The 26079-nt window shown below is 42.5% G+C and overlaps 1 protein-coding gene across 1 annotated transcript in view; it reads left to right on the top strand.

Moving 5' to 3' along the window:
- LOC126474973 (spaetzle-processing enzyme-like) overlaps positions 1 to 26079 on the top strand; it is a 105535-nt gene that overhangs the window by 19421 nt on the left and 60035 nt on the right. Inside the window, exon 2 of the mRNA XM_050102533.1 lies at positions 21037 to 21229. Coding sequence (XP_049958490.1) covers positions 21037 to 21229 — 193 coding nt within the window. The remainder of the gene's footprint in view (positions 1 to 21036; positions 21230 to 26079) is intronic.

The raw sequence follows: 26079 nt of genomic DNA on the forward strand, positions 1-26079 counted from the left end.
AGTGGTCGGCGGAAGGTGCACGTGTCCGTCGACCTGGGACCGGACCGCAGCGACGCACGGATGCACGCCAAGACCGTAGGATCCTACGCAGTGCCGTAGGGGACCGCACCGCCACTTCCCAGCAAATTAGGGACACTGTTGCTCCTGGGGTATCGGCGAGGACCATTCGCAACCGTCTCCGTGAAGCTGGGCTACGGTCCCGCACACCGTTAGGCCGTCTTCCGCTCACGCCCCAACATCGTGCAGCCCGCCTCCAGTGGTGTCGCGACAGGCGTGAATGGAGGGACGAATGGAGACGTGTCGTCTTCAGCGATGAGAGTCGCTTCTGCCTTGGTGCCAATGATGGTCGTATGCGTGTTTGGCGCCGTGCAGGTGAGCGCCACAATCAGGACTGCATACGACCGAGGCACACAGGGCCAACACCCGGCATCATGGTGTGGGGAGCGATCTCCTACACTGGCCGTACACCACTGGTGATCGTCGAGGGGACACTGAATAGTGCACGGTACATCCAAACCGTCATCGAACCCATCGTTCTACCATTCCTAGACCGGCAAGGGAACGTGCTGTTCCAACAGGACAATGCACGTCCGCATGTATCCCGTGCCACCCAACGTGCTCTAGAAGGTGTAAGTCAACTACCCTGGCCAGCAAGATCTCCGGATCTGTCCCCCATTGAGCATGTTTGGGACTGGATGAAGCGTCGTCTCACGCGGTCTGCACGTCCAGCACGAACGCTGGTCCAACTGAGGCGCCAGGTGGAAATGGCATGGCAAGCCGTTCCACAGGACTACATCCAGCATCTCTACGATCGTCTCCATGGGACAATTGCAGCCTGCATTGCTTCGAAAGGTGGATATACACTGTACTAGTGCCGACATTGTGCATGCTCTGTTGCCTGTGTCTATGTGCCTGTGGTTCTGTCAGTGTGATCATGTGATGTATCTGACCCCAGGAATGTGTCAATAAAGTTTCCCCTTCCTGGAACAATGAATTCACGGTGTTCTTATTTCAATTTCCAGGAGTGTATAACACCTAGAAAAACATATGATTTTTATTTTTTGACCCTTAACGATGTATTATACATCTTCGTGCACTTTTGAAAATAGGAATTTTCAAACATTTTTTTTCCAATTTAGACTTTAGTTAGATACTAAATTCCATTGGGGTACAGGTTTCTATATATTCTCACTCAAGAGTAATTGTCTCGGGAAGATTCGGAACTAGTGTCCTACACAGTACTTCGGCATTGTGACGTTACGCTCTACCATCGTTTCTTACCGCTCTAGAGTCTTCGTGTTAGCTTTTTTCATTTGGCGTCACACTGCTTTGAAAGTTCTTGTATAATTTTCCACTGTTGAAATAATCTTTCTGGCCTGTGGCTTCGCTAACTTGCAAGGTGAGTATATCTTTTGACCACAGATCACCTCGTATAGCGAGAACTCAGTGCTCTTGTGGACCTTAGACTGTAGGAAGCTGGTACGTACGGCAACAAAACTATTCAATCAATGTGATGACGAGTCACATAACTCAGTATCTGCTTATAGTCCACTGCACCTACCCCATCATACCATCGTCTTTCATATGTGCAACAATTGTTCTCAATTTACGTATCTACAGTGGCTGACATAACTCCTTCATTGACTCAGACATGAAATTTGTCCCTTGATCCATGATTAGTACTTCTATGCATCCAAACTTCAACAACTATCTGTTAATCATAGGCTCCACTACTGTTTTAGTCCGCTTATTTGGAATGGTGGTCATCACGAGGTAATGAGTGAAGTGATTTATAATTATTTGTACCAGTTACCTGCTGGGGTTTTCCAAAATGACGTATAATATAAAGTGGTCTATAAGCCTCAAGTGTTTCTTGCAGTGGTGATGGCTGATGACTTAACTGAGCTCACTGTACGTATGCATGATATACATTTCTTCAGCTTCTGCTCAGTATCCTGTTTTCGGGTTTCTCATGAGAAATTTTCAAAGACCCGATCGTCTGTGGTGCTAACCCCTCCGTGTCTTGCTAACACAGTATCACGGGCTTTTCTCAGCACTGCTGCTTGCAAAATTGCCAGTACCATTATTTGCAGCATTACATGATTTTCTCACATAACAGACTGTCTTCAATAACTAACTGCTATTGTGATGCAAACCGCTGGCAGTTCTCATCAGCTACTTGCACCTTTCGCCATTCTGCTGACGAAACGCCAACGTGTTTTAGTGTGCACTCTTAATGGCTTAGCCTGTCCACATCGTAGAAAGTTGGTATCGGATAACAGGCACACAGTCGGATGCTTATTTATTCAAGCATACAACTGAGAGAAACACCATCTGATATGGAATGGAAAATGCCCCCAGAAGGCAAAGTCTGAACGCTCTAGGCAGAACAGCATGTGAATCGCCGCGCATTATATGAGGGCATTTCGGAAAGTAAAGATACACCGTACGCCACAGGAACAGAAGACTTTTGGCGAGCAAGTTGGCAACACTGGTGTTAACCTTGAACTGTTAGCTTTCTCCTCGCGGTCGTTCGGCAGTTGAACGTTGCTTCTGGTTGGAGTAGGTCGTGTTTAAAATGGCTGCGCCGATTCAGAATCCCGCCAAATGCGAAGTGCGCTCTGTCATACGTTTTCTTCATGCAAAAGGTCAGAGACCAGCGGATATTCACAAAAAAATTGTTTCTGTTTATGGGAACATTATGAATCGACAAAATGTACCGAAATGGTGTCGCCATTTCTCTGAAGGTAGGACCGATGTTCATGACGAACAAAGAACAGGTCGGCCATCTGTGATCTCTGATGCCCTTCTTTGGAGAACGGAGGAAGCAATTCGTGCGAATAGACGTCTCACATTGAAAGAATTGCATCAGATCATACCGGACGTGTCAATGACAACTCTTTATGACATTGTGACTGTCAAGTTAGGGTACAGGAAATTGTGTGCGCTCTGGGTACCAAAACTGTTAACGGAAGAACACAAAAAGAAAAGGATGGGCTTTGCACTCGACTTCCTCACACGCCATGCTGAAGCAGGTGATGAGTTCCTTGATCACATTGTGACAGCTGACGAGACATGGGTTTATCACCATACACCTGAATCCAAGCAACAATCAATGCAATGGCGCCATTCGAATTCACGAATGCAAAACGTCGATTTAAGCGGAGAAAATCGTGGCTTCTGTTTTTTGGGACAGACAAGGCATTCTTCTGTTGGAGTTTATGCTTCCTGGAACGACAATTAATGGTGCTGCATATTGCCAGATTTTGAAACGTCTTCGAAGGGCAATTCAAAACAAACGCAGGGGAATGCTGACAACTGGAGTTCGCTTGCCTCATGACAACGCTCGGCCTCACACAGCGCTCATAACCAAAGCACTACTCAAACAATTCAAATGGGACCTATTAGACCATCCGCCATACAGTCTGGACCTTGCGCCCACTGACTTCTATGTCTTCCGTTACCTGAAGTCACATCTTGGTGGAAAATCATTCCATGACGATGAAGAGATCAAAGATGAAGTTGAAATGTGGTTCCGACAAGAGGTGGAAACCTTCTATGACTGTGGGATACAAAAGCTTGTGCACCGACTTAACAAACGTTTGGATAAGGTGGTGATTATGTCGAAAAATAACAAATAATCCAGTTAATAAGATGTAACTGACGTTTTCTAAATAAATGTTCTATTTAAGGATTGCGAGCCATTGTATCTTTACTTTTCGAAATGCCCTCGTATATTACAATGTGCAGTCATGGACTGTGCGGCTGGTCCCAGCAGAGGTTTGAGTCCTCCCTCGGGCATGGATATGTGTGTGTTTGTCCTTAGGATAATTTAGGTTAAGTAGTGTGTAAGATTAGGGAGTGATGACCTAAGCAGTTAAGTCCCATAATATTTCAAACACATTTGAAAATTTTTGAACATTAAAATACTCTGAGAGGAATCATCTAAGAATGAACTCCAAAAAATCTCATAATGCTCTTTCAGTCACCTATAAGTCAGAGTCCTACGGGATAGTCTCAAAATTGTCTCCTAATTTTCGAGTGTGAATGATCTCCAAATGACTTCTGAATGATTCTCCTAATTTTCGAGTGTGAATGATCTCCAAATGACTTCTGAATGATCTGAGTGAGTGTGGTTTGAAGAATTTTCGAATTTTCAGGGTGATAACTCCTATTGAATCCCACACTGCCCCTTCTTGGCACTTCCTCCGCCCCCCCCCCTCCCTCCCCCCACACTAGTCATTCAGGGTGCTGAATTTTCTATAATATTGTCTTGTCATTGGTGGGCTCAGAGAACGATCGATGCTGTATAGCTCCCTGGACAATGGCTAGAGTGTATACAGGAATACATGCAGCATTATAGCGCCGTCTCCCATTGTAGCATCTGTCTCTTTTCGTGGCTACGTCCCAGACTGCTTGCATGCCAGATATCATAGAGAACACCTCTGAGAATGCCTCCATGTGTTTCTCGGTATTCCTGAGCCACAAAGAAGGCTGCAGCTCAACAACAGTCGCCTTTGTTTTTGTAAGGAGAGGCGTTTAAGCTCCAAACTCAAGTGTCCCATGTTCTCGTATCTTGATGGCAGCTTTTAGCTGCTGGTCGGTCTTCAAACGGGACCCCTTTTTCAGAGAGAAGCACAGCACCTGAGATCATTAGAGTCAAATTACCAGCTCAGCTGGAGGCAATGAATGGATGGTGAATTGTGGCCTATCAATACAACGACGCCAGCCTTCAGTGCATCAACACAGTGATCGAGTCAGCTTATCTGTTGTAAAGCAGCTGCTGGTATCCAACTTCCTGCCCTTTCACCTGGCAATCAACTGACTGACATCCTTCTCCTCGCTCTCTACCGCTGCCTCTTAAGCTGCATATATTTCGGCCCAGAACACATAAGCCAACTACACATCAGTCTCTCTGTAAGTCCATCTTTATTCAGATGGTTGTGGGACCTCGACTGTTCAATAGAAAATGTCGAATCAAAACACTTTCAGCCGTCTAAATTTTCAGTTCTTGCCGGCCGAAGTGGCCGTGCGGTTAAAGGCGCTGCAGTCTGGAACCGCGAGACCGCAACGGTCGCAGGTTCGAATCCTGCCTCGGGCATGGATGTTTGTGATGTCCTTAGGTTAGTTAGGTTTAACTAGTTCTAAGTTCTAGGGGACTAATGACCTCACCAGTTGAGTCCCATAGTGCTCAGAGCCATTTTTTTTCAGTTCTTATTTTATTTCAGCTGTCACTGTCAGTGTTACCTTACGCCGCCTTCAGGCTGCCTGACTGACGTGTAGGAAGAATCCCACCTCTGGTCCGAATGGCGTAATGTTGCACTGAAACTGGTTCCTCAGATAAAATAACAAACAGAAATTTAGACGGTTGAAGGCGTTTTGATTCGACAGTTTTCATTTTTTACTCATCAATTTGTTGTCTTTATTACTGCCATCACGATTCATTGGAACTTACCTATTACTGATAAATATAGCACTTCATTATTGAACACTAGAGGTACATCTCTATCAATAATCCGCAGGCTACCTGTCGGTGTGGCGCTGGGAACTTCTGGTACCACTAACTGATCCCCTTTCCCTCTTCCATTTGCGAATGGTGCGAGGGACGATTGATCCTATGCCTCTGTATTAGCTCTAATTACTTGAATTTTCTCTCGGTGATCCTTTCGAGAAATGTACGTGGTAGGGTGTGAAATGTTGCCCAATTCTTCCCGAGAGTGCTCTCTCGAGGTTTCAACAGTAAAACTCTCCGTGGTGCACGATGCGTCACTTCTAGCGTCTGCCACTGGAGTTTGTTGAGCGTCTGTCACGCTCTCGCGCCAGCTAAGCGATCTTGTGACGCTCTTCGTTGGATCTTCTCTATTTTTACTAGTCCTACCTGGTAAGTATCCCAAATTGATGAATTATAGTGAAGAGTCGGTCGAACCCGCTTTTTTAGCTGATGATTTACATTTCCATAAGGTTTTTTCCTGTGAACCTGTCTGCCAACCGCTTATGTACTATTTGTTTTATAACACTTCGGATAGAAACTCCTAGTCTGCCCAGCAATTTGTCATTAATAGTGTAGTTGTTCAAAATGGCTCTGAGCACTATGGGACTTAACATCTGAGGTCATCAGTCCCCTAGACTTAGAACTACTTAAACCTAACCAACCTAAGGACGTCACACACCTCCATGCCCGAGGCAGGATTCGAACCTGCGACCGTAGTAGCTGCGCGGCACCGGACTAAAGCGCCTGGAACTCTCGATCACAGCGAGTGTAGTTGTACAGTAGTGGATTTCTTTTCCTACGTATGCGCCATATATTACATTTATTTACGTTAAGGGTCAACTGTCAATCCCTCCCTCATTCTTCAGTCCTCTATAGATACTTTTGCAAATCGTTACTATCTTCTGGCGTCACTGCCTTCTCATGGACAACAGCGTCATCTGCGTACAGCCTTAATGAGCTACTGATGCATTATAATAGAGCATTTATACACACTGTAAACAGTAACGGCCCTATCTTACTTCCTTTGGGTACCCCCGACATTTCGTCTGTGGGTTTTATTCCGTTAAGAGCCTCGTGTTGGATTCTGTCAGAAAGGAAGTCTTGAATCCAGTCACAAATCTGGCCCGATACTCGGTAAGCTCGAATTTTTTCACTAAATGGCCGTGCAGGAGATTCTCAGTTGCCTTCCTGAAGTCGAGGAACATGCCATCGACTGAGCACCGATGTCTATAGCTTTGTCGATCTCATGGAGGAATAGAGCGAGCTGAATTTCATAAGTTCTCTGCGGAATCAATGTTGATATTTATAGTGGAGATTTTCTTTCTCCAGAAACATCATAATACTTGAGCATAATATATGTTCCATAATTCTACAAAAGATTGGCGTCAACGATATTGGCCTATAATTATGTGCATCTGTCCTACTACCCTTCTTGAAAATGTTAATGACCGGCTTTTTTTTCCAGTCGCTAGCTACCCTTCGTTGCTCCACCGATCTACGATAAATTTCTGGAAGAGGAGAAGTTCTTTCGCATGGTCTCTGTAGATTCTTTCATGTATCTCATCTGGTCCTGATGCCTTTCCATTACAAAGAGACTGTAGTTGTTTTTCTATTCCTCGATCAGGTATCCCAATATCTTCCATATAGAAGTTCGTATGATGATTGGAATGATGAATTACTTTACGATCTTTAGCGGTGAAACAATTTCGGAAGACCGAATTCAGTATTTCGGCCTTCTCTCTCTCTCATTTTCCGTCTTGTTGCCATTATGATCATTGAGTGAGTAAATACGAGGGGCGTTTGAAAAGTCTGTGCAAAAATAAGAACTACTTACGTGTTGGGGGTAAACCTTTTTTATTTTTCGACATAGTCTCCCTTTAGACTAATATCCTTCGTTCAACGCTGTTCTAATTTGTTGATCCCTTCCGAATAATAGGAATTGTCCAAGTCTGCAAAATAGCTATTAGTTGCTGCAATCACCTCCTCGTTTGAATAAAATCTTTGTCCTGCCAGCCATTTCTTCAAATTTGGGAACAAACAGTAGTCCGAGAATAGGGGGGATGTGAAACAAGTTGGAATCCTATTTCCACTAATTTTGGGACCACAACTGCTGAGGTGTGTGCTGGTGCATTGTCGTGATGGAAAAGGACTTTTTTACGGTCCAATCGCTGGCGCTTTTCTTGCAGCTCGGTTTTCAAACGGTCCAATAACGATGAATAATATGCACCTGTAATAGTTTTACCCTTTTCCAGATAGTCGAAGATCATCCCTTGCGAATACCAAAAGACAGTCGCCATAACCTTTCCGGCCGAAGGAATGGTCTTCGCCTTTTTTGGTACAGATTCTCCCTTGGTAACCCATTGTTTAGATTGTTGTTCGATCTCAGGAGTATAGTAATGTATCCATGTTTCATCCACACTGATGAAACGACGCTTAAAGTACTGTGGATTCTTCCTGAACAGCTGCAAACCATCCTTGAAACACTTCACACGATCCCGTTTTTGGTCAAGCGTGAGCAATCGCGGAAACGATCTTGCAGATAGCTTTATCATGTCCAAACGTTTATGCAAAATATTATGTACCCGTTCATTCGAGATGCCCACAGCACTAGCAATCACACACACCTTAACTCTTCTGTCATCCATCACCATATCGTGCATTTTATCAATGATTTCTGGAGTCGTAACCTCCACAAGGCGTCCAGAACGTTCAGCATTACTTGTGTCCAAATGTCTTCTCCGAAAATTTTGAAACCACTTATAAACTGTTCTAATCGAATGTGCAGAGTCACCGTAATGTTTATCAAGCTCCTCTTTAGTCTGCTGAGGCGTTTTACCTTTCATAAAGTAATGTTTAACCACCACACGAAATTCTTCTTCGTCCATTTTTTGACAATCACACGACTTGCTTGATTCACACGAATGCCTAACATAGAGAGATAGACCAATATGGCTGAAACTTGGTGTGCGTCCTTTCCAAAGATGCTACTAGCTAAACATGACCTCTATATGCGCCGGTGGTGCCATCTCTCGGACTTGGCACGGACTTTTCGAACGCCCCTCGCAGATGATTTCGAACCGGAAGCCGCCTTCTACTGCTCGACTGCGTTGAAAGCCGCACCCTTACCTCTGGAGAGCATCTCTACTACGCTTACGTGCCGGTGTGAGGTTCCCATGCGCGCACTCTACTGCGTGTGGGAATACGAGATGCGTCGTAAAGTTGTGCAGTTTGTGCAGTTCACCACCACGTTTGAACGAGGCTATGCAACGATTAAACACTGGAATCATTTTTCGAAGGCTCTGGGGTCAACTACATGTCCGCCCACCATGAATTAGCATTTTCCCCCAAGATCAAGGACAATTTGGTTCACACCTTCCAAAAGTATCTCTGATGGTCTCATTGTAGAAGAGATGTTAAAACTTAAACAACCTTCGTTATATCTGTAACCATATTGCCACCGAAAGTTTGTGCTAGCTGCGATTCGCAAACGACAACGTCCAGCTCGCGCAGGATAAGGTGGCCAATGCGCAGTGACCAGTTTTCGTCAAAAGCCACGGGCAGGTTCACTCGTTTGTTCGCAAGGGAAGGCTGACAAGTGTGTGCCAACATCCTGAGTCGTTCTCAAACGATTTTAGATAAACTATTCTTTAAAAAATCATTTTTGCGTCACTTATAGCTTTATATGTCAGGTTCATGATGACGTAGTCCTCATTTCGTAAATGGTAACAGTTATTGTGATATTTACATGGAAATAACACACTGCGTGAAATTCGAAAAAGTATGCAAGGCAAAATGGAGGTCGCTATGATATTGCATTTGGTACAAATTACATAATATTTTGCTGGGTATGAAATTTAGATAACATATCGAATTTTTCTTTCGACTGGGGTGGAGGCCTCCATATGTCACCAATCTCGCGAAAGCTGATCTGATGTAGCACAATCATTTGTGATCGGGCTGCGCCAACGATGAATCCAGAATGAATTACCCACAACATTTCTCATATTTCATAAACGGTCTTACATATTGAAATGAGATTTTCGCAAATGATAGCATAGAAAGAGGAGAGTATTTTACTATAATGTTATTATGGAAAACTTCACTATCTAGCACGTTAATCCACTAATTACAGCCTTTTTGATGAAAGAATGTAATTTTTAGGGGCCATCGATAGCTGGAGAAGGAATGCTATGGATTTTGGAACAACATAAGACAATATACAGTTATTTTGTGCTAAGGATGTGCTTTTTTTTTACAAGCTACTGACCTTACTTTTCCTCAGTTTTTCTCACTTAATAAACCATTGTTTCTCTTGCATTTGCTGATGCACGGGTTATATAGAGGCGATACTGTGTATACTCTGCTGCGCTTTGCCAAAAGAAACCAATTTTAACGTAGCAACCAGAGAAATGTGTAAGTTTTACTCAAAATTCGCCACTCATGACGCTTCTCTGAAAGTTACAAATGGTTGACAAGCCAAGGGAAAATAAATCGCTGCATTTTCAGCAGAATTCTTTGTAGATAGTAATCAAAGCTGGGTGACAGATCTGTCTGAATGGTCACATTGCAAGTAGGGGCGTGAGGGCTCCATTTCACTTTTACAAGGAATGTGAGTGTGGGCTTCAGTCTAGAGCGGCACTTCCCCTCCAGCGCTCGGAATTTCCCCTACAGCGCCCGTCCAGGCCGCCATCACTACCACTCTCCCCACGTGTGCCCTGCCAACTGTGTATCTAGCGACCCAGCATTTTGCACTGACTATACCAATAGAATATCCACATCCTACATGTGGCACACCAGTACGTTCTCCAGAAATACTGATTTGAAAAGTATAGATAGTTCAAAAACAGGCCCATTTTCCTGCAGAACATCACCAAGCTCTTTCATGCGTGTGTTACTACAAGCTCCTTAATATGGAATGGTGATTCGCGACTTAATCCAGTGGCTGCCATTTTCTCTTGGAGCATTTCGGAAGACGGACGCTGGACCTGGAAAGGTGTAAACCTAAGTGATCGTACGTCGACGACACCTTCATCTTGTGGGCCCATGGTGAGGAACAGATCGGTGACTTCCTAAAGCTCCTGAACTGTTCCATGCCCACACTAAAAGGTCCATCGAGATAGAAAAGGTGGTCCTACAGCTACCCTTTCTGTACGTGCCGGTTACGAGTGATGATGAAAACCTGTGTGCAGCTTCTATCGAAAACAGAGACACATGGATCGATACTGACACAAACAAATCATCACCCGAGCCAGAAAAGAGGAATAATTAATACTCTTACAACTGCGTAAGGAGAAGGCACCACAAAAATGTTCAGGGAAAGACAGGAATACTTAAATATAAATGCCTTACGAATGAAATCAATAGCAGGTGCAGGGCAGCCAAGGCGAAAAGATGCGAAGAAATCGAAAAAGAAACGATCGTCGGGAGAATTGATTTGGTGCATAGAAAAGTAAAAAATGGTTTAAATGGCTCTTAGCACTATGGGACTTAACATCTGAGGTCATCAGTCCCCTAGAACTTAGAACTACTTAAACCTAACTAACCTAAGGACATCACACACATCCATGCCCGAGGCAGGATTCGAACCTGCGACCATAGCGGTCTCGCGGTTCCAGACTGAAGCGCCTAGAGCCGCTCGGCTACTGCGGCCGGTCAAAACAACCTTCGGTGAAACTAAAAGTAAGGGCGGTAACGTTAAGAATGCAATGATAATTCCACTGTTGAAGCAGAGGAGAGAGCGGATAGGTGAAAAGAGTACGTTGAAAGGAAATATAATATCACATCGGAATTTCTAAAATCACTGGGCAAAATGCAACCAATCGACCATTCAAGTAGGAGGGTAGAATCTATGAGACTGGCGACATACCATCAGACTTTCGGAAAAAATGTCAACCACGCCATTCCGAAGATAGCAAAGGCAGGTAAGTGCGAGAACTATCGCACAATCAGATCAAACAGTTTATGCATCCAACTTGCAGACGATTGGTTGGTTTGTCAGTTGATTTGGGAGAAGGGAGCAAACAGCGAGGTCATCGGTCCCATTGGATAAGGGAAGGAAGTCGGCCGTGCCCTTTCATTTAGCTATTTAGGAAAACCATGGAAAACTTAAATCAGGATCGCCGGACGCGGGTTTGAACCGTCGTTCTCCCGAAAGCGAGTCCAGTGTGCCAACCACTGCGCCACCTCGCTCGACTTGCAAAAAATAATAATACGCAGAAGAATGGAAAAAGAAAATTGAGGATCTGTTAGATGACGATCAGTTTGGCACTGGCAATGTAAAGGCACCAGAGTCAGTTCTGTCGTTGCGCTTGATAATGGAAGTAAGACTGAAGAAATATCAAGACACGCTCATAGGATCTGTCGACCTAGAAAGAGCGTTCGACAATGTAAAATGGCGCAAAACTTTCGAAATTCTGAGAAAAATAGGACTAAGCGATAGGAAAAGATAGGTAATGAACAATATGTACAAGAACCAGGAGTGAACTATAAGACTGAAAGACCCAGAAGAATGCTCTGATTACAAAAGGCTGTAATACATGGATGCACCCTTTCACCCATATAGTCAGCTCTATACATAATAGAATCAGAGGCAGAAATAAAAGAAAGAGAGTGGGATTAAAATTCAAGGTGACAGGGTATCACTGATAAGATTCGCTAATGACTTTCCTCTCTTCAGTGAAATTGAAGAAGAATTGCAGGATTTGAGGAATTGAGTGAAGAGTCTAATGAATACACAATACGGCTTAAGAGTAAATCGAAGAAAGACGAAAGTAATGAGATGCAGCAGAAGTGAGTGTAGCGAGAAACTTAACACTGATCACGAAGTAGGCAAAGTTAAGGAACTCTGCTACCTTGGTAACAAAATAGCTCGTGATGGACTAAGGAAGGAGGACATTAAAAGGAAACTAGAGAGGTAAAGAGGGCTTTCCGGCCAATAGAAATCTGCTGGTATCAAACACAGGCATTAATTTGAAAAAGAAATTTCTGAGACTGTACGTTTGGAGCACAGCATTGTATGGTAGTGAATCAAGGGCAGTAGGAAAACCGAAACAGAATCGAACTGTCAAGTGTCGGACTTGAGCTGCAATACCTGGAATGCGTTCTGAGGGACAATGGGAACTTCTACCGTAGCATGTCATAAAACCTAACGCTCGGCGAAGTGAATCGTCGGAAGAATTAATATCGGCTGTACGTATCTTCTATACATCCCCATAGTGAACGACAGAATCGGCAGTATATTGTGCAAAACGCATCATAAACGTATTTACAAATCGACCAACACTGCCTAAACGAGTTTCATATTGGCAAAGAACAAAAAAGAGGCCATTCGCAATGCCGGGAATATACATACGTGTGCGAATGTCTATGTTGCAACGACTGGACGACAACACCAGGATCGCCGAACGTAAATGGAATTGCGGGTTGGGACAGGCAAAGGAATCGACCGAGTCGTAGGGCACGCTGCGTGAGACCGACCACACAAAAAAAAAAAAACCACCGACATGGACCCTCTCGGTGTAAAGAAGAGCTACCACGCCAGCTTGTTCAGGGGAGACAGAGAAATTCACAAACATGACAATAGCTTCAACAAGAAAGAACAGTGCCTCAAGGAAAATTACTGGCGTCACGTGGCCTCTGGATAATTGTTCCTAGTCATTACATTCTACGGAACTGAATAAGAAAGTAATATATTAAAAAAAGTGTTATAAATAATCGAGGCGTAGTTTGGCATCTATTAACTCACTCACGTTGTTGAAGCGTGTTTTCACGTCTACAGGGAAACTAGATTAGAGGGCACAGTACAGTGCAGCACATTAGGACCAAAGAAGCGTTTTGCAACATGCGGAAAAACTGCATTTCAGAGTTCGTCGTTATCTGGAAATACCGTTTATGCCTGCAATAGACGAAATAATAGCGTCTAGATAACGACAGTGGGCTTTAGTGCAGTGTGACATTAGACCCTGCCGCACAGCTACAAACTCGTTGCGCAAGCACTCTCGCAGTAATATGAGCGACGTATGGACTTTCACTTTCGTGGTGCCAACTCAAATACGTATTCCACATCTTTCGAAACACGAAAAAGTCAATACTTTCTCGGTGAATTGCCACCACTCTCGTCTCTCGTCATTACTCTTTTTGTTTGGACTTAGATATCTCCCACATAAAATTTTACAGTGTCTAACGTTGCTTGTATACAAAACAGATCAAAAAGGATTTAGAAAAGGCTCATAAGCCGTCACACATTGTCACCAGAAATTCATAGGGACAAAAAATAAGATCAAATATAGTTCAAATCGCTCTGAGCACTGTGGGACTTAACATCTGAGGTCATCAGTCCCCTAGAACTTAGAACTACTTAAACGTAACTAACCTAAGAATGGATAGTTCCATGCCCGAGGCAAGATTCGAACCTGCGGCCGTAGCGGTCGCGCGGTTCCAGACTGTAGCTCCTAGAACCATTTCGTTTGCCGGCCACCTTGTTAGTTGCACGATTACGTAACGACTATAAGGCTCGCATACTTAGGACATTTACCAGTACTGCTAATGAGATTTTAATGCAACATTTTGGTTTACTTGAAAATACATTCTGGATTTAAAGTACTTTCAGTGAGATACCAGATGACACAGTGGTTAGTTTATGTGACAGCTACACGATTTTATCATGACGCTACTAATGAGTGACAATTTAAAATGTTGCTTTTGCGGTGTATCTATTTTATATCTGCACAGTTTTTTCTGTATTATTCTGGAAAGTAAAACATGTTTTAGTAGTAACTTTTGTGGTATAGCTACAATGAGACAGCCTTTTTCGTAGCACAACAATACGTTACAGCACAGTACTTTCTTCATCACGGCAATAAGTGTAATAACTAAGATATCTATACGCAAAGCATTTCACTTTTGCTTATCATGAGGTAAGTACATTGACTTTTGCGGAACTTAGCTTTCAGAGGACGATAACTACGACACTTCCACAGAGATTATCTTACAAGACGCACAGTTTAGCGCTACAGTACATGTATTTGAGTGAGTAATTTTGTACTTAAAACATTTATTTTTAAAGATATTTGAAGTACAATGATACAAAGGTTTTCCGTGATACATTTCATTCCATTGCTGTAATCTGTAACACCTGAGGGTATTATTCATTTATCCTCAGGGAGGTACACACTTACTTTGTGTACCATTTGTTTGGCAAGCACAAGGAGCCCTAGCTAATATGGTATTTGCTTATACAACTTTACATATCGGTACAATATTTCTCTAACAAACAAATTACACAGCTATCTTATCATTTAACTGAGAGATAAACATTTTTTTTTACTACGTCAGTGACACATGTTTACGCAACTACAGAGTTGGATTACTTCACACTTACGAAATTGTATTTTGTCTGTACTTTGTGAACTGTTCATATTTTTTCGGAACCATTGTGATACTATAAGAGCGTTGAATGATGTATTTGGTAAGGGAGCATGATTTTAAAGTACGTTTGAATTATATGACACTATTGAAATGAGCAGAGAATATTTTTTAGGGTTTGAAATTGTTGGAGGAAGCTACGACGTTTTTGAGATTTGACTGAGGTGTTATGATGTTATTTTTATGATGACGATGTGTATTATGCTGTTGAGGTATGTTTATGATCAATAAGATGATGCTACCGTATATGAGGAATTTGATTATGCTACGTATTTATTATGATGAAATATTGAAGAAGTGTCGACGAATACGTATATGAATAATGAGTAGTGTTTAGGGACTCTGATTTGTGGAAAAGGATGTTGGAAACCAAGAATCGTACTTTAAGAGTTGTGAAATCTGTGTAAACGCGTGAATGTATCACAATGCCGACGAAAACTTTTTGAACACTGTTATATTCATAGGATTTTGTTTCTACACATTTGCAACGCAAATTCTCGACCTGTGAAAATTTTTGTATGAGACTGTCACTGTAATGCAAACTGGTGTCATAAATATTTCAGTAAGAAAGTTAAGTGACCACCTTCACGTAATGAGTCGTGGGCACCCTGCTGTGTGACAGTCGCCTGGAAAAAAGCCATTAGTGTGTGCCTTTCAGAGGCACAGGTGGAGAAAAAAAAAAGAGGCCATTATCCTCGCTATTGACATTCCTTTGTAGAAAGCATCGCAAATATGACACGCTCAAACTTGAAAACGTATGATTATACTGTGGAGCTCTTAATTTATGATATTTACTAAAATGTCTAATGAAACGATGAGAAATATTTCACGGCTATTGTCTTGCTAGTTGAGTGAAATGTTTTATGTATTTATTTACTCATTTTGTTTAATATATAGTTTTTAGCTGCAATGCAGCATTGGTTAAAATAAAATTTAATAGATGTACTAATTTAGTTATTTTATGCCTACAGATCCAGTCAATTATAAATTTATGATCTACTTCCAAGAAAACGAGGGCACATAAATAGACACTTCCCTCCACAGGAATTGCATAAATAATTTTTTTACGATTTGGTAACTTATCTGCTAGTGTAAGTTCTCGTGATGCATCACCCTAGTGTTAAGATGTGACATAGGTATTAAACATGGCCATTTTTACTGTAATATTTTTTCTGCTTGAGCTATGTCATGTTTAGACATAAGTTATTGCATTTGCTGCTGATGTTTGCCAGGCATAGTGCTACTGAATTTCACTTTGTATTACTCTGTTAAGCCAGTTTTACTACTGATTTATTTTTCTTGTTTGCTGTACATTGCCTTATATTAGTTGTAATATTGCAATTGCTTTGCTAATTTCTATAATGCTGCTTGCTTTGCAAATTTGCATTTTTTGTCATTGCTGTTTGTGTTACTTGTTTTGTGCTGCTGCATTGCCTCGTCCCTTAGTTTAGCATCTGAGATCAGTAGATTTAAGTTAGCTTAAGAGGGGGTAGGCCATATAAGAGAACAAGTTGTGATGAATTGGAAGAAATGCATTGAGAAGCTATAAGAAAATGGTTTGGCCAAAAAAGTATTTTGAAAGAGGATATGAACCAAAAAAGTAGGGTTTAGGGACAACAGGTTTAGGTAGGATTTTCTTGGAAATAAATGATGAGGTAAGATAATGGAAAATAAATAATGAGGTAAGAAATATGTGAACATACAAATACAGAAAGCATGCTTGGATAGGATTTTTATGGTGGAAACAAATGTTGAAATAAGACGAAAGATCTATCGTATGAAGTTTTTGGTTGGATTGCAGTACCAAATGTTACACTGAAAACAAACCCTGCACTTTCCTCTTGTGTTATTCTGCTATGTGTTTGTGTACCCTTGTTTATTTGTGTTTTTCCTCTCTTTATGTGTTTGGCTGATGAGAGTTATGTTGTAGAATTTTTCTAATACTATGTTATTTACTTTTTAAAGTTGTTTAGACATTATTTATCTGTTCTGTTTTATTGCTCATGTGTGAAGTTGATGTTTCAAAAGTTATTCTGATCTTTTATGTATGTACTTATGTCATAATTCCTGTAACACTGATTTATATGTTATTTCGATTCTTTTGTAAAGCCTGTACTACAAATGTTATATGTATTGTTATGTTCTTTAATGATGTATTTTGTACCTTTGTAACTGTATTTTTACGTTATAAAATTTTAATTGACACCAGTTCATCATATTATTAACTTGTAAGTTCCATTTCGCTGCACACGTTTCTGTTGGTCATAGTATAATAATGCAGCAAGGGACTGGATAACAGCATTGCTGGTTCTAAGGACAATTCCAAAAAAGTTGTGAGTGCACAAGTGGTGGTTATGGACTTGCTATATTGTCCACAAGACTCTTCGATGGTGATTGTGCACCAGCACAGTCGCAGCAGATGGCTGCTGGCCATCTCTACAAGGACTACAGTGGGTCTACACCTTTGCTGACTCACCAGTACCATTATTTCTACAAGGACTGCAGTGGGTCTGCACCTCTGGTGGCCCACCAATACAGTAATCTCCAACAGGACTACAGTGGTCTGCTCTGTGATGATCTACCTACCTATATTCTTCAAAACTTCGACTGGCTCTGCTGTGGGTTTGCTCTGTTGTGACCCATTACCTGTCAGCATGTCAAGAGTCAGCATTGTCTTTCTGTTGGAAGGACAACACTACTTCTTCAAAACTGCATGGAAATCCACTACTTCCGTGTGCATTTTCTTTTACTGCTCAGACTTTGAGAAAAACACTACAATTTTACTGTAATGAACAATCTGGACTGTATGGACTGTGAGAAAATTTTAGCTTTTGACCAACATTGTATCAATAAGTGTGTGCATTTGATATCTTTGTTATTGTAATTATGAAAAATTTTATCAAATCATTATTGGCCACTGCCCAAAACAATTTGTAAAATTTTTTGTGGGGAGCATGGGGGCTATGTAAGTAGGCTGTTTAGGTTTTTATATTGGTAACGCCACGTAGTGCTCTGTACGAAAATCACTGGCTGTGCTGTGTGCAGTCTGTGGCTAGTTTGCATTGTTGTCTGCCATTGTAGTGTTGGGCAGCTGCATGTGAACAGCGCGTAGCGTTGCGCAGTTGGAGGTGAGCCGCCAGCAGTGGTGGATGTGGGGAGAGGGATGGCGGAGTTTTGAAATTTGTAAGACTGGATGTCATGAGCTGCTATATACATTATGACTTTTGAACACTATTGAGGTAAATACATTGTTTGTTCTCTATCAAAATCTTTCATTTGCTAACTATGCCTATTAGTAGTTAGTGCCTTCAGTAGTTTGAATCTTTTATTTAGCTGGCAGTAGTGGCGCTCGCTGTATTGCAGTAGTTCGAGTAACGAAGATTTTTGGTGAGATAAGTGATTTGTGAAAGGTATAGGTTAATGTTAGTCAGGGCCATTCTTTTGTAGGGATTTTTGAAAGTCAGATTGCGTTGTGCTAAAAATATTGTGTGTCGGTTTAAGGACAGTAATGTATAATTTTTCTAAGGGGATGTTTCACTCTGAACTATCAGAATTTGAAGAGGAAATACATATGAGAGGAACCTTGGAAATCACAGGTACCAAGAGAGTAGTACGAGGGTGGTTTGAGAAGTTCTCAGAAAGGAATGGAAAAAAAGTATTTACATCACTGAAACTTTTTTCAATTTTTCAATGTAGCCTCCTTGTAGATTAATACACTTGATCCAACGATGTTCCAGTGCCTTGATCCCATCTCGAAAACGAGTTTCCTCCCGGCCTGCAAAATAGTTGTCAACTCCGGCTATCAATTCTTCGTTTGAAGTCAACCTTCGTCCACCAAGAAAAATTTTCAGTTTTTGGAAGAGATGGAAGTCTGACAGAGCCATATCAGGTGAATAAGGCGGGTGTGGCAATAATTCGTGTAACTTTGCCATGGCGATGGCACATGTTTTTGGTCCAGCGTCAAGAGTCGCAGCACTCATTTTGCAGCTAATTTTTTCATTTCTAATTTTTCAGTTAAAATGTGATAGACCCTTTCAGATAACATCTGGCAAGTGTGAGCAATTTCAAGCACTTGCAATTGGCGATCCTCCATGACCATTTTGTGCACTTTTGCAATGATTTCTGGAGTACTGACACATCTTGGCCGACCACTGCGCGGATCGTCATCTCAGCTCTCGCGACCAAATTTAAATTCATTTGTCCACTTGGCAACAGTTGAATATGAAGGAGGAGAGTCCTCAGGTGTATTCTGGAAATCGCCGTAAATGTCCTTTGCTATCATATCTTTCATTACGAAGTACTTAATCATTGCTCGAATCTCGATTTTTGCCATCTTCGCAAATCACTACGCGGGAAGAACAACAGAGCCACGTCACTGCCACAACTATCTTACATGAGTGGCACGTGTTTACAGGAACAGTCCAATGAATATCACGTGAACAACTCTTTGTGCTAACGCTGACCTCTCCTGGTGATCCCGAGAACTTTCCAAACCACTCCTGTATCAAAGCCTTAACGCATTCGTATACAATTATGCCGATTGTTAATCTGGATGGTAAACTGGCTGGAAAGTTGTTTTCTGTGCTGCGAGACATTGGAGGTGTTTTGGCTCCTATGACTCTTTCTCGTGTGGGTGATCTTGCAGGGGCAGGACGGAATATTTGCGTCACTGCAATCAACAGTGGGAAAACGCACGTAAGAAAACTACAACTGTGGTGTGAGCACTGATTTTTGGTCAATAACTGGTAAAAATAACTTGTTTTTGCTTAATTCCTAGTCCGTGTGTAAAAAAATCATATTCCTTTAAAGCAAATTATCGCTCCTGGAAAGTGTGTGACATTGCAATTCATACTACATGGAACCACTGGACAAATTCAGACTCTAGATGTATGTTTTTTCCGTGCCTATAAGACAATTACCACATTGAGTGAGATTTTCACTCTGCAGTGGAGTGTGCGCTGATATGAAATTTCCCGGCAGATTAAAACTGTGTGCCCGACCGAGACTCGAACTCGGGACCTGTGCCTTTCGCGGGCAAGTACTCTACCATCTGAGCTACCGAAGTACGACTCACGGCCGCTCCTCACAGCTTTACTTCTGCCAGTATCTCGTCGCCTACGTTCCAAACTTTACAGAAGCTCTCCTGCGAACCTTGCAGAACTAGCTCTCCTAAAAGAAAGGATACTGCGGAGATATGGCTTAGCCACAGCCTGGGGGATGTTTCCAGAATGAGATTTTCACTCTGCAGCGGAGTGTGCGCTGATATGAAACTTCCTGGCAGATTAAAACTGTGTGCCCGACCGAGACTCGAACTCGGGACCTTTGCCTTTCGCGGGCAAGTGCTCTATCTTTCTTTCAGGAGTGCTAGTTCTGCAAGGTTCGGAGGAGAGCTTCTGCAACGTTTGGAAAGTAGGAAACGAGATACTGGCAGAAGTAAAGCTGTGAGGAAGGGGGCGTGCATCATAGTTCGGTAGCTCAGATGGTAGAGCACTTGCCCGTGAAAGGCAAAGGTCCCGAGGTCGAGCCTCGGTCGGGCACACGGTTTTAATCTGACAGGAAGTTTTAATTATCACATTATCAGCAGCTACGCCTTAAAGGATAGGCAGTGTCACGATAAGCTCAACGACAGACTTTTTCATTTCGGTTGCATGCCATCACATTTAATCAGTTGTCAATGCCCTCTTACACCAATATGATTATATATGCATTCCGTAAGGGTAGATACCTAGCTGAACAATCTGTGCGGTCTGTAAATCCCAGGGACTTCTCCTTCGATCTTGATGGTGCGAACCCTCGTGACGTCTATGGCGCCATTTTTCATTCGGTATTCATGTTGTCTTTTCCTGTCATAGTTGTTAAGGTTAGTTAGGTTCGGTTTAACTTGCGAATGAGCCTTACTAAAGGTTGAACTTGTGACCTTGCACTCATGGGATTACTTGCTAGCGGAGAGGAAAAATATGTCGAGTTTAAAGAAGAGTTCATCGCAGATATATTTAGAAAGGGGAGCAAGGATGAGTGAGCAAATTATCGAGGCATTGCAGCTCTCAGTTCCATATCGAGTCTGTGTTCATAATAGCAGTGATTGTTTTCCGTAGACTGTGCATGTTGCCGGCGTGTTGCAGTGGTGGCGAAGGAGGCGCGGGCGGCGCCGGCGAGCGAGCGCCCGCCGGACCCCGAGCAGCACCCGTCGTGGCGCTTGCTGGAGCACGCCCGCTGCGGCCTCAGCGCCGCCGACCGCATCATCGGCGGCAAGAACGCCGCGCTCGGCGCCTACCCGTGGATCGCTCGCATCGGATACATCAGTACGCCCTCCCCGCTCGCCAGCAAATACCAGTCACCGGGTCAGTCAACAGCATGCCCCTTTGCCTAGCGCGGGCCCTCTTTCGCCTCTGTGCCGCGTCCAGCCGACACCACCTAGACTACGGGCCTGCGCGCACACTTGTGACGTCACATACTGATGGCCGGCTCTGTACCGGAACGCTCCTGTTAAGCTATACCAACTTTACGGAAGTACGGAAGCGTCTGATCCCGCCCGTCTGCTTTGACCCATGACGTCACAAATATGGCGGAAACGACCATTAACCACGATTCCAATATGGCTCATACAAAGTCGTTACATACACATTATGACGACGAAAATACGTCGAAAAACAAACACAGGCACGTTCCACAAAAAGCCTAATGACACTAACGGGACAAGCGCGGGAAACAGGGGTATTTTGGGTGGGGACAAACTAAATATAAACAAATTTAGACACCCACTCCCATACAAAACCACGCAAAACGACGAAAAAAACCGACATCACAAAACTCCCCATATACCACTAAACACATCATCTGGATCCGGACACTTCCCTTGGCCTATATAGCTCAACAGCAGCTTCAGATCCCATAAATTAGGACCTAACACTTCCCTTGACCTATATAGCTCAAAAACATCTCCCAGTACCAATACCAACATTCACAGCCACACATTGGCATCGAACACTTCCCTTGACCTGTTATCCTTATGACATCTCCACATACAGCCGTCCCTGGCCCAGACGCCGGAACTTCAAGTAAGCCTTCTAACATTCTGCGTGGTGTCTGTTTGTTCTAAGTCGTGTCTCCCTACCACTTTCGCGCAACGACGCTCTGAGCGTGTTTTTTAGGGAATTGACTAGTTTCAACCTGGGACCTGTTGCTGGTAAGGAGACGCCAGACCACACATGACGTGTAGAGTTCAGAAGAGTTCAGTGAGACTAGCGATGATATAATCAAATACTTAATGATTTCAGCGTCAGCTCCACCGCACTCGCTGTAAAAGAATCTTAATACTAACTAAATTTTGTGGAAGGGGTTCAAGGCTTTCCTATTTTTAGTTAGCTGGTAAAATAACGTCGAAAAAGCAGTTAAGTTTACCATTGGAAATTTTATTCTACTCACAAAACATTGTTTATAAATTGCACTATTGATAAAAGGAAATGTTTTATACAGGATGATAAAAACCAACTGCGTTCAACAAAAATGTGAACGAATATTCCCTGAATGGGTTTCCAAGTTCTACAATGGATCGAAGGATGACCTATGCCATATCACATCTATAATCTAGATTTAAATTTTCACAAAAGAGAAAACTATCAAAATGGTCTACAGTGACCCTCAATTATCTTTAATTACTTGTCTAACTTGTCGTAAATTACAGTGGCTGATGTGGCTTCTCAATAACTATATAACAGAAAAATCATCGCGTTTCAGATTTTTACTTCAAGTGGCAAATGTGAACACCATGAGCTTTAATTGACGGTCGACACTAGTATTACGCAAAAAGGGGGTGTAACAGATGAGACTTCTGCAGTTCTGAGTGAAGCTTTACGTGCTGTTATGCGGCATCGCATGCGTTCATTACCTTGTCGGTGTTCGTCAGGGGGCAGCGGGCAGCACAGCTCCGCTCACCTCGCCGTCTCGGAAGCAACTCTCTCCTAACTTCTCCTTACTACAATTTACCGAAGTTGGTTTAAAAAAACTATCTGGCTGTGTTTTCATCTGACCAATCAGGGGCTCAATGTTAACCTTAAGCTCTGCCTACAAAAATTCTGGCTATCCAATGAGAAATGTTATACTTTTCGTGATGGGGCAATGTTTCTAAAGTTTGCAACGTAACAGAGACGCGAAAAAGTCTCACTCTAAAACTTGCAGCTGGTGTGGTCCTTTTAATGTTATCGTAAGATCTATACTGTTCTTCTGGAGGGCTCTATCTTTTAACATGGGCTGGGGGGTGGTCCTGACGTAACAGAGACGTGAAAAAGTCTCACGCTAAAACATGTGGCTGGGGTGGCCCTTTTTGTGTTATCATAAGATCTATACTGTTCTTCTGGAGGGCTCTAGCTTTTAACATGGGCTGGGGGGTGGTCCTGACGTAACAGAGACGCGAATAAGTCTCACGCTAAGGCTCTAGCTTTTAACATGGGCTGGGGGGTGGTCCTAATGGTTAGCTGGCGACGTGGGTGTCCGTCCCTTACCGTAGGGCTTTCTCGTTTAACACGGTTCTGCTCTCGGCTTCTGTTCTCGTTTCTCCCCTCGGAACTGCGTCTGTCTCACGGTGGGAAGGTATGACATGCACTTAGGCATTCTTGTGTTAGTCTGTGGTATTCCATTTGCTCACTCGTTACTCGTATTACTTTGGTTAATTTAATGTCACGATTTATTCGGAGCTATGTGACATACTACTGGATTTGCTTATCATGTCAGGGTTTTCATGGAAGGTGTTGGATTTGCCTGACACCTTACAGCCTCATTTCTTCACCACATACTGAACACTTCACGACGTCATCCAAAAATCCGAATAGTTGAAGAAATTTTATTAGTGACAACGCACTGTCCCCCATCATAGCCGACAACCGAAAAATGTTGACCCTGTCAGACAGATCCATACCTACTAAAGACATAAAAAAAGCAATTACCCAAAATTCACACACGACGCCACACTTGCAAACTAAATCAAAAACATCACCTAACACACCATCAGAGAGCACCACCGATCGCATCAAAACGACACCTACAAACACGCCACTCTCACAAACTAAATTCCGCGCCGTCGTGACGTCACACACCACAACAGCCTTACGTCACGGGTCAAAGCCGACGGGTGGCATCGGACGCTTCGGTCGACCCAACTTTACGAGTTTTAGAGCTGAGGCCGCATAGGGATTCTCGTGCTTTCCTCTTCTACACGGCCTCGTAATGAAAGTGTGGAAATTTATATCATTAACTAAGTAACTAAACAAAACTGCCCTATGGTATTTCAAGACGTAAAATTATTTTGACGATTTGCCTTAAATACGCGTTTTTAGGCTCGAATGCAAACTGTAATTTTAAATTCTGTCTTTTACCTCAGGAGCTATGTTTTCTTGCAGTAAAAAATCGGCAATATGCAATAACAAGCAGACGTTTTCGGTTTAAAATGAAGTAGCTGGAGCTCCTACAGAATTTAAGAATTTGTTTCCCTGGTTATTTTCGTAAATTTTCCTCTCCACTTCAAAATTTGCTGACCTCTCACGAAACTCATATCATTCGACGAAATTGAACACCTCCTGACGCAATGTTTAATGCCGGATGATCAAAAAGTCAGTATAAATTTGAAAACTAAATAAATCACGGGATGTGTATATAGAGCGGTACATATTGACACATATGCTTGGAATGACATGGGGTTTTATTAGAAACAAAAAAAAATAAAAACGTTCAAAAAATGTCCGACAGATGGCGCTGCATCTGATCAGAATAGCAATAATAACAAAGTAAGACAAAGCAAAAACGATATTCTTTACAGGAAATGCTCAATATGTCCACCATCATTCCTCAACGATAGCTGTAGTCGAGGAATAATGTTGTGAACAGCACTGTAAAGCACGTCCGGAGTTGTGGTGAGGCATTGGAGTCGGATGCTGTATTTCAGCATCCCTAGAGATGTCGGTCGATCACGATACACTTGCGATTTCAAGTAATCCCAAAGCCAATAATCCCACGGACTGAGGTCTGGGGACTTGGGAGGCCAAGCATGACGAAAGTGGCGGCTGAGCACACGATCATCACCAAACGACGCGCCCAAGAGATCTTTCACGCGTCTATCAATATGGGGTGTTTTTTTTTTTTGTTCTAATGAAACCCCATGTCATTCCAAGCATGTGTGTCAATTTTTACCTCTATATCTACATTATTCCGTGGTTTATTAAGTTTTCAAATTTATACTGACTTTTTGATCACCTGGTAAATAAAAAAACCCGAAAAAATATTTCATTCCCCTGTTTCTCCAGAACTTTGGAACTTAAACATGAAAAGATTGTTTCTCCTATATCCTTGACTGAAATTCGTGTCACAGAGTGCTGTTAATTTAATCACAATGCACTTAAGTCGAAATTCTGCTTTCTATACTGCTTAATATGTCGAACACTGAATTCGTTAAAGCAATTTTCTAAGGTAGTTTACTCAAATTGAAATTATTTCCGAATAGGTGCAGATGTAAAACTGAACAAAATCATTCTGTAGCTCTTCCAAATAAAAGTACTGGAAACTCAATAATCTGGTAGGAATGATAAGGAATTCTAAATATTTTCGAGCCACACTAATTAACACAACTATTCTGTGTGACAGTAGTTGCTTCGTATTAACCTCGCAGCAATGGTCCAGAATTAAGAAACAAATTATACTGGTACATGATACGTAACATATATTTAAAAACCAATTGGCAAATGCAGTGGTATGGAATCAAATAAGACGCTATAAATTTTTTGTCTTTTACTTACCCTCGAATGATGCGAAGACACAAATTCCTGTCTCGGAATAGCTGCAATCCAGCGATTTGTCAACTTCACACATTTGGGAAATCGAAACATGTGCACTTTCATGCCTTTTTGGGATTTATAATTTCCCTGGCAAAAGGGAACGCAACACTTCTATCCCATACTTCGAAGAACAGTAGGCGAATACTCTATGAAATGTATATCACTTTCACGTGGCACACACTTTCAACACAACATACACCCCAACAGGACTGCCGACTACAGATAAGATGGCCAACAGTTTGTGACGTCACGTGCCAATATGGCCGCTGTGCGTAGACCTTGTATCTAGATGTAGACCTTGTATCTAGATGGCTTTGGTCCAGCACGCGCTGTCCACGTCTC

The sequence above is a fragment of the Schistocerca serialis genome, chromosome 1 (assembly GCF_023864345.2).
Source record: "Schistocerca serialis cubense isolate TAMUIC-IGC-003099 chromosome 1, iqSchSeri2.2, whole genome shotgun sequence".
Lineage (NCBI taxonomy): Eukaryota > Metazoa > Arthropoda > Insecta > Orthoptera > Acrididae > Schistocerca > Schistocerca serialis.